Source organism: Corvus hawaiiensis, chromosome 21 (assembly GCF_020740725.1).
Source record: "Corvus hawaiiensis isolate bCorHaw1 chromosome 21, bCorHaw1.pri.cur, whole genome shotgun sequence".
Classification (NCBI taxonomy): domain Eukaryota; kingdom Metazoa; phylum Chordata; class Aves; order Passeriformes; family Corvidae; genus Corvus; species Corvus hawaiiensis.
Genome location: NC_063233.1, coordinates 10977993 through 10991382, shown reverse-complemented (window position 1 = coordinate 10991382; position 13390 = coordinate 10977993). Strand labels below are relative to the sequence as shown.

The 13390-nt window shown below is 47.8% G+C and overlaps 1 protein-coding gene across 3 annotated transcripts in view; it reads right to left on the bottom strand.

The window, feature by feature from the left end:
* LOC125336612 (UDP-N-acetylhexosamine pyrophosphorylase-like protein 1) overlaps window positions 1-13390 on the bottom strand; it is a 40177-nt gene that overhangs the window by 24944 nt on the left and 1843 nt on the right. For all 3 annotated transcript variants that reach the window (XM_048325353.1, XM_048325351.1, XM_048325352.1), the window contains exons 2-8: window positions 7807-8011; window positions 5974-6149; window positions 4747-4919; window positions 3749-3942; window positions 2783-2923; window positions 1050-1235; window positions 237-303 (exon numbers count right to left, since the gene is read on the bottom strand). In XM_048325353.1, the coding sequence (XP_048181310.1) occupies window positions 237-303; window positions 1050-1235; window positions 2783-2923; window positions 3749-3942; window positions 4747-4919; window positions 5974-6149; window positions 7807-8011 (1142 nt within the window). The remainder of the gene's footprint in view (window positions 1-236; window positions 304-1049; window positions 1236-2782; window positions 2924-3748; window positions 3943-4746; window positions 4920-5973; window positions 6150-7806; window positions 8012-13390) is intronic.

The following is a 13390-nucleotide window of genomic DNA, read 5'->3' as shown; positions in this document are numbered from 1 at the left end:
AAACCGCAGCCTCATCGCAAATCTCATTTTACAGATGGCTAAAACTGAGAGTGAACAAACTGCTGAAGAGTAAACCATAATGGAACCACATTATGGTAACACAGAGCCCAAGTCCCTGTTTCCTTATCTTATCATTTTTCAGCAAGTCCAGGCTAAAGAAAACACCTGTGTTTGGAAGGAAATCAGATGTATACCTGCACACTCTTAAAAATGCCTCCATAGATAGTTATTCTCACCTCTCCAAAGTAAGACACTAATGGAGAAATCTCACACACAGCCGGAGGATCTTCAGTTCCTGAGAGACTAATGAAGAGAACACAGGATTAACTTCCTGCCATGCTTAAAAACCAGTGCAACTTCTTCAAAAGATTGTCCAGAATAGGATATCCAGAAGGATAAGACATTTGTTGTAGTCACACATTATGTGAAAACAAAGTGTGAAAATAAAAAGGAATTAGCAGGTCCCAAATGTTACTCAGCAAAACCAAAACACCACTTTTATAGAGATTTTCAAATAAAATGAACAACTTGTGGGTTTATTGAACTATGAGTTGATGAAGTAATGGCCCCATGGAGTAAAAGCAGCTTCCCATTATATGTGATGCAGGAAGTATCTGTACTGGTAATCACTCTAACAGCCAATCCTTAAGCCCACCTGAGAATCCTGTTGGGGCCACAGTCAGAAAAGCTGTCAGGGCCTACAAATTAAAATTCCTTGCGTTGCTAAATCCAGAGTGATGGAAAAGGCTGCCCCTGTCGAAAAAGGTGCTATAGGAGGAGCCAACTCATTACCCCAAGAGCAGGGATCTGCCAGAGAGAATGCCCAGAGCCCTGTGTACTAACTACCTGGAGCACCCACAGTCATGAGAGGAGCAGGAGCTGTAATAGACATCAACCTGCATATCCAGAGAGGACCAAAAATCAAGCTGAGCCACCCTGTGACTACACTAATGCCTGGTTTTGGAGAACCCAGCATGTGCCACTGGCCAGCTGGCACAGCTGAGCACTTCCAGCAGAGAAGCTGCAGAGAAGGTCACAGAGATTTATACCTGAGTTTTTCTGGTATCCTGCAACCATTTTCATCCACAAATCTGGCCCCAGCCTTGAGAGCCCAGCGGTAATGCTGGGCCAGGAGGGCTTGCCGAGCAGTGGTAGGAGTATCTTTGTCAGCTGTGTCTGCATTTTTTAGCGGTGAGAACTCCTCTTCTCTCAAAACTTCAAATGCCACAAAATTCCTATCAGGAAAGGGAAGAAAACAACGATCATGAAAACCAGAGCTAGTCATCAGCCCTGTTAATGCAACAACAACATTCACGGGGAAAGGCTCATCTATATTTTAGGGAGCAGCACCGTGTGCAGCCTGAGGCAGTCAAGCCAAGGGAAGCCCCACTGCCCATCTGAAGAGCCAAGGAGTACCAGGGCTGTAGAATGGAAAAACACAAGAAGCCTTGTCTCTTTGGGAACATAATTACAGCCTTCCATCCCACCAGAGCTGTGCTCAGAGGAGAGAAAAAGAACAAGTTCTGCAGAGATGCCATAGAAACATCTTCAGGCAGTGGGTGGTTCCCAAACAAGACAGGTCAGAGCACAGCAGGACAGAGAGCACAGCATTGTCCAGAGCTTGGACACAGCACGAGCAGTGCACTCACTGCAGAGCACCCCACCGTGCCCCAAGAAATGCCCCCTGCATGGGGGTCTGTAGGTAAGGACCAACTAAGGACACCAGTTCCCAGGGACAAACAAGCAACAAGGGAGGCCTCACAGGTGAATGTGAAGTACAGCTGTTTACCAGAAATGGGAATGCAAATTAAGAAGTGCCACAGCAACATCTGTGCATTTCTGCACTTCATGTGTGAAGCACAGCTGCCAAGGTGGTTTTGAGCCATTAAAAAAGCACAAGGAACCACTGCTTGCAAATGAGTCCTGTCACAGCTCAGAACTCAGCAGTGTTCCCATCACCGTGGTTTTGTCTTTAGTTCGATACTACTTTATTGAAGGCAGATCAGGAAACAGACTGGTTCAAACCTTGAGCTCTCTATTCTAAAGGAAATCACCTAAAAAGAGAAATACTATCCCCAAACAAAGATAATTCAGTTTGCCTGAGGTCTCTCCTTTCCATTTATTTAAGCCTAAAACACAATCTTCACTGCTGAACTTGAGACCTTGGAAAATACATTCTATAAGAACACTTATGCTTAATTGCTAAAATCCCACATTCCCTAGACACAAGCACCCCTGACTACGTATGTCACAGCACTCCCAACTATGTTGTAGAACTTGGAAAGTGAACACTGACAGTTCCCACAGCAACAGTAACTTGGCCCTATGGTGTTTAAGTAAAGAGTTTTCTGAGCACAAAGGGTGCGAGCTGAGCCCTGGCATAACAGCACCCAAAATTGTAACCAGAGCTGCAGTTGCCATGGCAGCCACAATGCTGAAAGACCCAATTTTTGCAAGTCTGAACACTCCAATATAGGCTTCATTGGCTTTGCACTCAATTTCCTTTTATTTTTCCCAGGCTGGCAGAGGCCAGGCCAGCCACCACATGCTCAGCAGGATGACCAGTCTGGGAGCAGGGTTGGCGCAAGCACTGAGTACCCTGTGAGCTCCCCTTACGGCCTGCAGCGTTACTGTTGGATTGGAGCTGGGTATAGATGCAACAACCTTCCTAACAAGCCACCCACAAACCATGTGCTCCCTGGGATGGGTTGTTTCAACCTACAGTCATTCAAACAAACACTGAGAAGGGGAGGAGAAAAGTAAAATGATGTCTGTCACTAACTTAGAGAACTGGAACACATCAAACACAAACTTCTCCAGCTTTATCCCGTTCGGTTTTAGTGGTTTTACCAGATTTCCCTCCTTGTCAATGTAGGGCACCTTCTTTATGGCTACATGATGCTTCAGCTGCGACTCCCATTTCCTGCAGAAGGAGAAGAAACCATTTTACTTAGTTCAAGCCCACTTAGAAAAAAAGCAATACACTTGAGGGAAAGCAGATAGCTCATTACTGCTCTGGGTCAACTCTCAACTGTTGTGGTGGTGTTGCTCCCTCCCAAGTGATCGGCGTCACATCCAGGAAACACTTCCCCGAGCAGAGCAGCCTGGCCACAGGCTCTCCCTGTACCACTGGGCCATGACAATCAGAGGAGAGGGAGAACTTTGCATCAAGCTGAAATTGCAGGCAGAGGTTACAAAAAAAAGAGGCAACCCAAATTGTTACCTGATTGGGATGAAAATGGAGCAGAGCAGATCCCTCACCCAAGGGTAATTCAAGCTCTTCAGGAAGGCTGTGCAGCTGCTCACTGAATGCCCAGCATCACATTCCCATTCCCCCCAACACCACTGTGCAGAGTCTACTCGCAACTTCACCCTCTCTTGCAAACTCTCTTCTCCCAGGGGTTGGCATGGGTGACATTCCCACTGGAAATCCATGGGGTGAGGCTGCATCACTGACCACACTGCAGCCTGTACAGCTGCTCACCCTTGAAGGCCCAGGAAGATCATGCACTGGTATATCTCAATTGATTTAGTTACAGTGACCCTGGGAACCTCTTCCTTGGGTAGGGCCTGGAGAGCATGCTGGGGCTGTCAGAAAGGGGACACAGGTGTTTGGAACTGTTTGGAAGAGAGAGAAGGCAAAAGGCAACACAGGGTGGGTAACCATAACTGAAATTACAGAGTGGAAACAGGAACACCCACTCTTGGAGGCATTTCTGGGCTGCCTAGAAGGTCTGCTGGGACTTACTGGGCCACTGTTTCCAGGAACTCAACAGTGAAGAAGTGGTTACAGATATTGCCAGCACTGAACATTAGTCCCCCCTCAGGGCGCTGCTGCTGTGCAGTCTCTGGGCTGATCTCGCTGTACTCCACCACCTGGTACACCCCATCGACACAGCACACCACCCCAACAGGCTCCGTGGGGTAGGCCTTCTCCACTACCTGCAGCCACAGGACACAGGTTTATGACAAAGAGGAAGAAAATCCCAGGACTATTCCAACTCCCAAGTACAAACAATCCCACAGCAGTCCTCAGGGCTGTGCAAGGGGCACAGAGCAGTCTGGAAGCACATTTTCCCCAACAATTCAACATAAACCCCAGTACTCAACTGTTAATTGAACAGTTTCTCAGAAGACAAACCAGTTAAAAGCAATCAGCATCCTGGGGGGCAGTTTTCTTATCAAGGACTAGGATCTGGCATTAGAAGAAAGCTGTTTGCAGCTATGAGCCTTCAACTCCCCATTTGCCTGAACAGTGCTAATGACTCAAGTAACATAAATTTCTCTTCAGGCACCTGCTGCTTTAGGTTGACAAAATCCAGGCTGTTTCAGCATTCCCCATCTTCCACAGCAGAGCATAAGAAATGCCTCCATTAGACTTAAAGGTGCATTTATAAAACGCAACCCAGTCCAGTATGGCTTCTAGACAGCCCAAGTGCCTTTGTAGAAAGGGCTGGGCATAGAGGGGAAGCAATTCCAGGGTGTAGTTTCCTGTGCAGCTATAGTCCTTGCCCTAACTGAAGTTTATTTTCCACAATACTCTGGGAAGAACAGAGGACACCCATGGGTAGGGATTTGGAATACAGTGCAGGCAGCAAGCAGCTCTAAATCTGCTCAGAGTGAGCTGCTGATGGGCAAAGGGTTGAACACCCCAGGTCATGTAAGCTCCCCGCAGCCAGCAGCTTCCAAATGTCATCGGACCCAAACTCCCTGTGGGAAACCAGCCCAGTGGTAGCACTGCTTCACCTTTGCACCGCAGTCTGCCCCTTTGGAAATACAGAAACCTATGAAGACTGGATCTGCCATTTTCACGAGGATATTGTCCACACAATATACATGGACATACTGGATTCCACGCTGCTTCATATCATCCAAAATTTTATTATCCATCAAAGCACGGTATAAGCCACCATTGCCATCTATAATGCAAGAGAAAAGAGAAAGTCTTGGCTTATTAGTGACTTTGGGGTGGGTTTTTTTGTGTCTAACAGAGCAAAACCAGAAAGTACCAAACAAGCTTTCTTGAACAGAAGAGCAGGGAATGTTTTCTAGTCAAGAGCCAGTGCTACCAGATTTTATTTCCAGTTCTGCCACACAGTTCAGGGGAGTATGTTCCTCTCTTCACCCCAGCTCTCTCACTTGCAGAATGGGACCATGGGGACCAGCCTCACTGAGCAGCATTATGAGACTTTATGAAGGCTAGTGAGATCCTCAGAGGGAGAATACTAAAGGGCAAATCTATGCAGAGGGTGGGAAAAGTCTTTTACATTTCTCCTCCAGTGCAGGGCAAAAGCTTGTTTCTTCTCTTTCTTGGAGAAAGACTAAAATAAATCTTATTCTCTGTTTTTCTTCCCCCCACAACTTCTCAATGCCTTTTTAAAGGCTTGAACTGCAGCTGCACAAAAGACACCTGCATGTTTATCACAGATCACCCATTTACAGTTCCTTCTTGGATGCCCTTTTCAGCTCAGGAGAACCACTCTGCAGGTGCAACACAGTCCTAACAGGGCTGCCGTCACCAAGTCTCTTACCATGTCTAGGTTAAGAGAACATTACAAGGTGAGACATTGCTGTCATTTTGAAAAGAGTTAATCTTCTTGCTGCTCTTTTATCCATTTCCAGCTATCAGCCTTGAGCTCCTGACCTTCACCACGGGAGGCAGCACTCCAGAGACCTCATAGAGAGCTCTGCTGATGCACCTTTTTCCTACCCTGCAGCCACAGCACTCCTAATCCTACCAATACTCCCAGACTTGGATAAAAAACATGTGCTGTGGTCAAATCTCCAGCAAGAACTAAACAGAGCTATGCTCCTGATTACCAGCCTGAAACATTAGCAGCAGCTTTCCACATTAACTGGAAGCATGAACCCTGACCTCCAAAGCCTGCTCTGTGTGCCCAGCTCGCTGATGGCCCATAGCAACTATCAACACACATGACAGTACTACAGTATGGAAGAGCAAACAGCAGGTACCTGGAGCCATGGCAATTTTCCCCTTCTCCTCCAAGATGGCCTTCCCATCAAAGGTGACAGCAGGCAGCATCCTCTGTTCAAACATGATGACGTTGGATCTATCCAAGTTGAAGTAGTTGTGTTGTACAAAAAACTCTTCTGTCGGCCCCAGTGTGAACTCACTTGTCATGATGTACCTGGGCAGGAATAGGGGCTGGGCAATGAGAAAGAACAACACAAGCGAAAGGCAAAACTTCAAACTGAACACAAAAGAGAGGAATCCCAGGAGTGTGAAATGAGAGACACAGCAGCATCCTGTGGTGAGCAACTGCACACGAGAGCTCACCTCCAGAACTCATCTCCAGAACAGAAAGGCTGCAGGGGGTCCTATGACCATATCAGGGTATGATCTGATATGATATGCCAGGACAGAGGCAGAGCCTTGCCCTAAATGTGAACAACATCTGGGTATCTGGATAAGCTGGAAAACAAGACAAAGGGCAGAAAACAGCTTCATTTACTCTAGATTCAAACTGATGTTAAGTGTCTAAAGAAACCCTGACCAGCTCACTCCGCCAGCACCTCTTCAGTGCCAAGGCAAACAGCAGTATTCCCATATGTTGGCTGCATGGTTTGTTTTTGTCTTAGGTTTTTCTATTTCCTCCTTTCCTTTCAGCTCCACATTGCTTCTGTCTCTTCCTCCATTATACTCCTTCACTACTGTCTAAAAGCCACCTTCATCATCTACCTGTCAAGGTCTTCAACAACTATCAGCACAGAATACAGGGTCCTCTGTCAGCATGACAGAGGAAACAACGCCTGGCACAGGAGAGCCTGGACCTCAATCCCCCATCCCCAGTTTACATCTCTGCAGCACAGCATAGCCTGGACCCAGGTGTATTGGAGCAGCAAACTGCTTCAACTGCCTCCTCAGCTGTGGGAGGGGAACTGGAAACAGATGTGGCATCTTGCAAATAATTCATCCTGGCTTCCAGGAGCACCAGGGATGATGTATTTGCAATTCAGGTCCTGTATACAAGGCTTCAGGAAGAAGGACAATATGGACTCACCTTCCATAAGGAAACAATATATCAATAGACTTTGACTTCCAATTTGTAAAACAATGTGGCAACCTGAAGCCCTCAGACACCTGCTCTTTCACTGTGGAAACCTTGCCTCAGACCACACACTGATACCATAAGGGTATTTCTGCATAATCTTCACGGTCTAACAAAGAACATTTAGCAGAAAACATTTCCAGACACGTCTGCAGTGCCTTTCTCACCCACCACATCCCATAGGAAATTCACATTTTGCACTGTGCCCAGAGCTCATCTCTTTTGAAAGCCAGGAGCAGCCAGCAGAACTGGCAACTGTAAACAGTGACAGCAGGAGGTGGCCTAAACACAAAGCAAGAGGTTTTTTGCTGTGGCAGAGATTATGGACAAGGGTGGGAAGAGTGGCTCGGAAGGCAAGCTCTAGGTTGTCCTCCATGCAGGAACCTGAGAAAGCAGAAATGGATGAAATTTCTTGTAAAGCATCTGAAACCATCACTGAAAGGTGCTGTTGACAGTGTTGCCAGTAACTGCTTGGAAAGCCAGCAAGGTACAGCAGTTAGGGTTGTGGTCAGTGATGCAAAGGCAGCACTCAATCCCTCAGGTCTGCAGACATGGACCTGCCACCTCCCATCCCTCTGCACCCTCCTCCAGCCACTGGCATCGCAAATCCCACCAACAAAAGGCTTCCCCCGACCTGTCTCTGTACAGCACCCAGCTCAGTGCTTCTTGAAGACAACATGGGCAAGACTGGAATGCAAAGAGCCCTGCACTGCAGATCTGGCTCTGCGTCACCTACCAGGGAATGGCACACTTGCAGTGGTGTCTCTTGCCAGCAAGCTGCTCCACTTTGCGGATTCTTTCTGCTTGGATCTGATACAAGTTCTTGCCACTGGGCAACCCCACATTGTACATGCCTTTGGGATAGCTGACTCCCAGGCGGGTTCCTTGTCCTCCAGCCAGAAGCAGCACTGCCACCTTGTTCTGTGAGATCTGATGTAAACCTGAACAGGAAAAGAAGCCCAAGGGAACATAAGAACCTCCAAAGCAATCAACACCCCATGTTCTTCTCCTGAGCCTTTCTTCAGAGCTCAGGCAACAGCCAGAAGCTGCCAGTTCAATGCTGGCAGCTCAGAGAGAAATATGCCACTGCACACACAGGAGAAAATTCATTTCACCTCCTGGATGCAGCAGTTTCCTCATCTAAAGCAACAACTGGTGTGAAAACAGACAATAGCCATGAGCTGCAGCCTAGGAGATTCAAACTGGACATTAGGATACAAAGTCTTTACTAGGGAGGTAGTGCAGCACTGGAAAAGACATCCAGAGAGGGGGGAGATGTCCCCTAAGGTTTTCAAGGCTTACTTTGGTAAAGCTGTAGCTGCTCTGGCCTCGGGCTGTGTACAGTTCTGGTCCAAATGGGGGTTGGACTAGAGACCTCCAGAAGTCCCTTATCATTTCTACATCGCAAAGAAGCCAAGTCTCATTATCTTGAGTAAAGCATGAGCATTTCTGGAATCTGCCTTAAACAATTATCTGGACCTGTGCTCCAGTTTCAATAGAAGCTGAACAGAGCTGCAGTCAGGGCTAGTAACACAGCCAAGCCTGCAAGAGCTGCAACTTCCACAATCTAATTAAAACCAGCCTCAGTGCTCCTGACAAATCAGGGAAGTCCAGAATCTGGGGAAGAACCAGACACTCAGCTCACTCTCAGACTTTGGTCCCTGTCTTCTCCGAAGCCAGCATCACAATAATGACTGACAACTGTGAGAAAGATTTTTCATTAGGGAATACTTTGTGTTTCTCTGGGAATGCAAGGAGCACTGCCCATGTCAGAAGCCACATCTCTGCCGCAGTAGCTATCAGGACCTTCTGCCACTGCACAGCACTGAACTGCCACCGCTCCTGCAGCCAAGGACAGCCTGTGGAGCACCTCAGCCTTCAGCAAACACCCCACATTAACCATAGCTGGGGCTAAAACACTCTTGATTTGGACTGAAAGATATGGGGACCAAAGAAATTGAATTAGAAGAAAAACAGAATTGGGTTTATGTTAATCTTTAAATAATTGGCTGTTTAAATGAACAGTAGAGCAAAAATACCAATTGCTGTTTTAACAACCTGGCTCGATTTTAATTCTGTTCAGAACTGCAGCTTTCAGCAATTTTTTCAGCAAAGACTTAAGTCATCCATGACATTGCAGTAACACGACTCCCCTTCCCAGGGTTACAAGTTTCAGTCTCACCACAGCAGTAACACAAATCTTTCCCTCTAAACACACCCCCTTCCAAAAAGGCTGGTAGCGTCCAGGCACACAGGGAGGTGGTTCCACAGCCATGGTTCTGCTGCAGAGCAGCCTCTGGGGTCACAGGGCCACAGGAGTGGAAGCTGGAAGCAACCTCTGGAGATCTTCAATCCTCCAAGTGGGATTAGGGGAGCTCCCTAAGGAGAAACCTGTGGGTGGAAATCTTGGGATTTCAAAGTTTCAGGAGTCCTTGGATAGCAGGGGAAGCTTGAATAGCTTTAAATTTCTAATGTAAAAGACATGGAGCATCTGGGTGAGCTGCATGGTGATGCAAATAAGACAACCAGCATTTCACAACCAGCATTTCACAACAAACCACAAGCAATAAACGGCTCCTTTGTGCCTCCACTGAGCTGCCCATGAGACTCAAAGTACAGAGCAGAGGGTCTCAGGCTCTCAGGCTCTCAGTGGTCCCATCACATGGGTTTTCCTGCGTGCTCAGCTGTTTGCCAGTGCAAGGCACCACTGCAGGAGAAGGGAAAGAGCTGAGTGGAGGGGCACCAGAGCATGGCCCCAGATCTCCTCGTGCCCTGGCTTGGGTGGTGCTGTTTCCCTACTGGGATCCAGCACAGAAAGAATTTATGGAGGGGGAAAAACAATCCTAAAAAAGTTGCCCTGTGGGACACTTCCAAACTGTTCTGCCCCATCCCTAGAAATGTTCAAGGGCAGGTTGGACAGGGCCCTGAGCAATCTCATCTAGTGGGTGGCATCCACACCCATGTCTTTAAAGTCCCTTCCAACCCAAAGCATTCTCTGATTCTATGAAATGGGCAATTAAAACATTTTAAAAATATATTTTTCTTTAAAATTATCTAGAACTGAAACTGCTTGAGCTAAAGTATTTCACATCAATTTATACCAAAGCTACTTGAGGTCTGAGCTCAGCATTTGCTGGTTTCAGTTGCTGCAGCATGGGGGGTCCTGCTTTGGGGTGCAATTGAGATTCACCCACCAGCGGTACAAGTTGGGCACTTGCCCCGCTGCATCTCCCCCCTGCACTGCCAGGCTCACACCAACACACACACTCGGGTGTGCAACAGATCACATCCCACAGACCCCAAATTAGAGGTTTCTACAGAGCAGCAGATTGTGACCAAGGGGATCATTCACCTGACACTCTGGAGTGAACACTGTATTGGGAAAGTCAAGGAGGCCCCCACTTTGTCCCACAGCAGCAAGGAGCTACAATTCTCAGCCACAGCTCACAGATGCCACAGCTGGCATCACTCCACTGAAATGCAGATGCCCCAAAGGAGATAGCAGTTCTCAGAAGTTTTCCATGCAGTGACAAGGGGATGGGATCTGCCCAAGGGGGATTTGGCATCTCACACCCACCTCCTGGAGGAGCCTCTCACTGCAGGGACTGAAACCTCAACCTCATTGGGATAAACCCAAGCTCAAAGCAATATCACTGATAACATCAAGGATGTCACTTTTTCCACAATCCAGCAGACTGACAGGGCCATATTCCAGGAGGGCTCACCATGGGGCACATGAACAACCCAGAAAGGGGAATGCTTCCCATCATTTATGGCATTCTCAGTATTCATGGTACAACCCTACAACCCAGACAGTTTTTCCAAGTTCTGATCCTAGGTCACCAAACAAATAACTCCAAAAATCTGAGTAAGTAGCTCTGCTCTGACTTCCCAGCTGTAAAATTACCAATATTCACAACTAAAGTTCATAAGAACTGACTCATCTGGCTGCAATGGAAAGATCTATCCCCTTAAAAAAAATCCACCTTATTTTGTGCAGCATGTGAAATACAAACAGCTCAACTAAACCGAAAAAGTGTTGGCTGCTGAGATACCCACAAATGCTGCAGCCAGTCCTACTCTGCATAAAAAGTAAAATAACAAAAATAGATTTTGTAGGAGGAACAGACTGGTCTTGCAAGAATTCTCTTACTGAACAGCAGTCAGCAAGAGAAGAGTCCAAACTTTTCAACTCTGCAGAGCAGTCAGATAACCAGAATGGCTCATCAAACTCTGATGAAATGGGTACACCTCAGCCCATGGCCATGACTTAGATTTCATTAGTAGAACACTGACAGAATGTAAAAGTGCTTGTATGTGTGTTTGATTTATACCATCATCCCTAGGGCTGCCTGGAAAATGTGATTGTTAAATGTCGGCATTTAAGATCTGAAAGCAAATCTAACCAGGCAGTTTCGTTGTCTGAGAGACAATAATAGTAGTAGTAGTTTTTTTAACTATTAAAAAATATCTCAGGTGTTCCCAAGACAAGTTTTGAGTTGTCTGTTTTGAGGTTCTTTTATCCATCATTTTTTATCATAGAAAAAGGGGGAGGGGAAAGGAGGAGACATCATTTCAGCTGTTCAGTCTTTGGAGGATGCAATGCAGGTGGCAGCTGTGGAGAGCTCAGACACCCACGGACAGAGCACAGAGCAGCTCAGCTCAGGGTGACAGTGACCCCACAGCCACAGGCTGTACCAGCCATGCAGACTCAGGGATACTGGGCAGCAGGTTGGGACAGCTCATCTGCTCCCACCCTGCTCAACACCACCAGCAGCTCACTGCAAACACAGGCCTTCCATAGCTGCATCCCCTCAGGGACCCACGATCCCGCGAAGCCTGTGCCCACAACATGGGTTCCACTAGGAAACGCCATGCAGGGATGCTGCTGGTAACAAGGCCACGTCTGCAGGGACACACAGCAATGCCTGAGTTCAGCAGAACAAAGCCTTTGCTCCCAACTGCCCTCCTTAAACCAGATCATAAAAACAAATCAAAGGAAACAGAACATCTGTGTGTACCCCTTCTGGTAGAAATTCAGACTGCCTGTAGGGCTGAGGTGGCCTGGAGCCATCAGACTTTAGGGCCAGGTGATTTGGGCACAGTGGCAGGATCCCAAACACACTAGACCTGGGCTGCTGCAGGCAGTGCTGGCAACCAGCAAGGCCAGCCCACACAGGCAGCCCAGCCTTCCCTTCCTTTCCGTGCTGCAGCCAGTGGCACAAGGCAGACACACCAGCTCCTCACTCGACAAGTGACCCAGCTTGATAAAGCTGTTAGTTTAACAGCAGCCCTGACCCAACCCCATGTGCCTCTAGGGCTCAAAGGGTCCCTTCGTCCTCACTGTGACATCCTCAAACAGCCCTGCCAAGATGGACTTGGGGGTGTGTGTGGATGAGAACCTCAACATGCCCTGACCAAGTCCACTGGCACACAGAAAGCCCCTGTGCCCTGGGCTGATCTCACAAGGGGCAGCAGGTGCGGAGGAAATTCTCTGCCCTTCTCAGGTGAAACCCCACCTGCAGTGCTGCCTTCAGCTCTGAGGTTGTCAGCACAAAAAGGACATAGAGTTGCTGGAGTGGATCCAGAGGAGGCCATGGAGATGCTCCAAGGGCTGGAGCCCCTCTGCTCTGACGCCAGGCTGGGGGAGCTGGGGGCATTCACCTGGAGAAGAGAAGGCTCCAGAGAGACCTTAGAGACCCTTCCAGTGCCTAAAGGGCCTAAGGAGAGCTGGAGAGGGACTTTGGACAATGGCCTGGAATGACAGAAAAAGGGGGAATGGCTTCACAATGACAGAGGCCATGGTTAGATGAGATATGATAGATTGTTAGATAGATGAGAAATGCTTCCCTGAGAGGGTGGTGAGGCCCTGGCACAGGTTGCCCAGAGAAGCTGTGGCTGCCCCATCTCTGGAAATGTTCAAGAACAGGTTAGACAGGGCTTGGAGCAACCTGGTCTAGTGGAAGGTGTCTCTGCCCATGGCAGGGTGTTGGAATGAGATGGTTTTTAAGGTCCCTTCCAACCTAAACCATTCTGGGATTCTATGATTCACTGTACCAGCTTATGTTCCCTCCATCACCACTCAGCCCCATCAGTGCAGTCATTCACAGCAGAAAAGCTCCTCTGCCCTGTGACCCCGATGCTTCTATTTCTTTTTCTGCTTGGAAAATTTGACTCCCCTGCCCACACATCTTCACCTCTTTACTGGCAAGGTTGGGTCAAAGCTGTGCAGCCAACTTGTCAAAATTTAGGCAAGTATTTCTACCAACCATAGGTGGGTTTTCCTGGCTTTTTTTTTTTAATTAAAATTATTTTTTAAC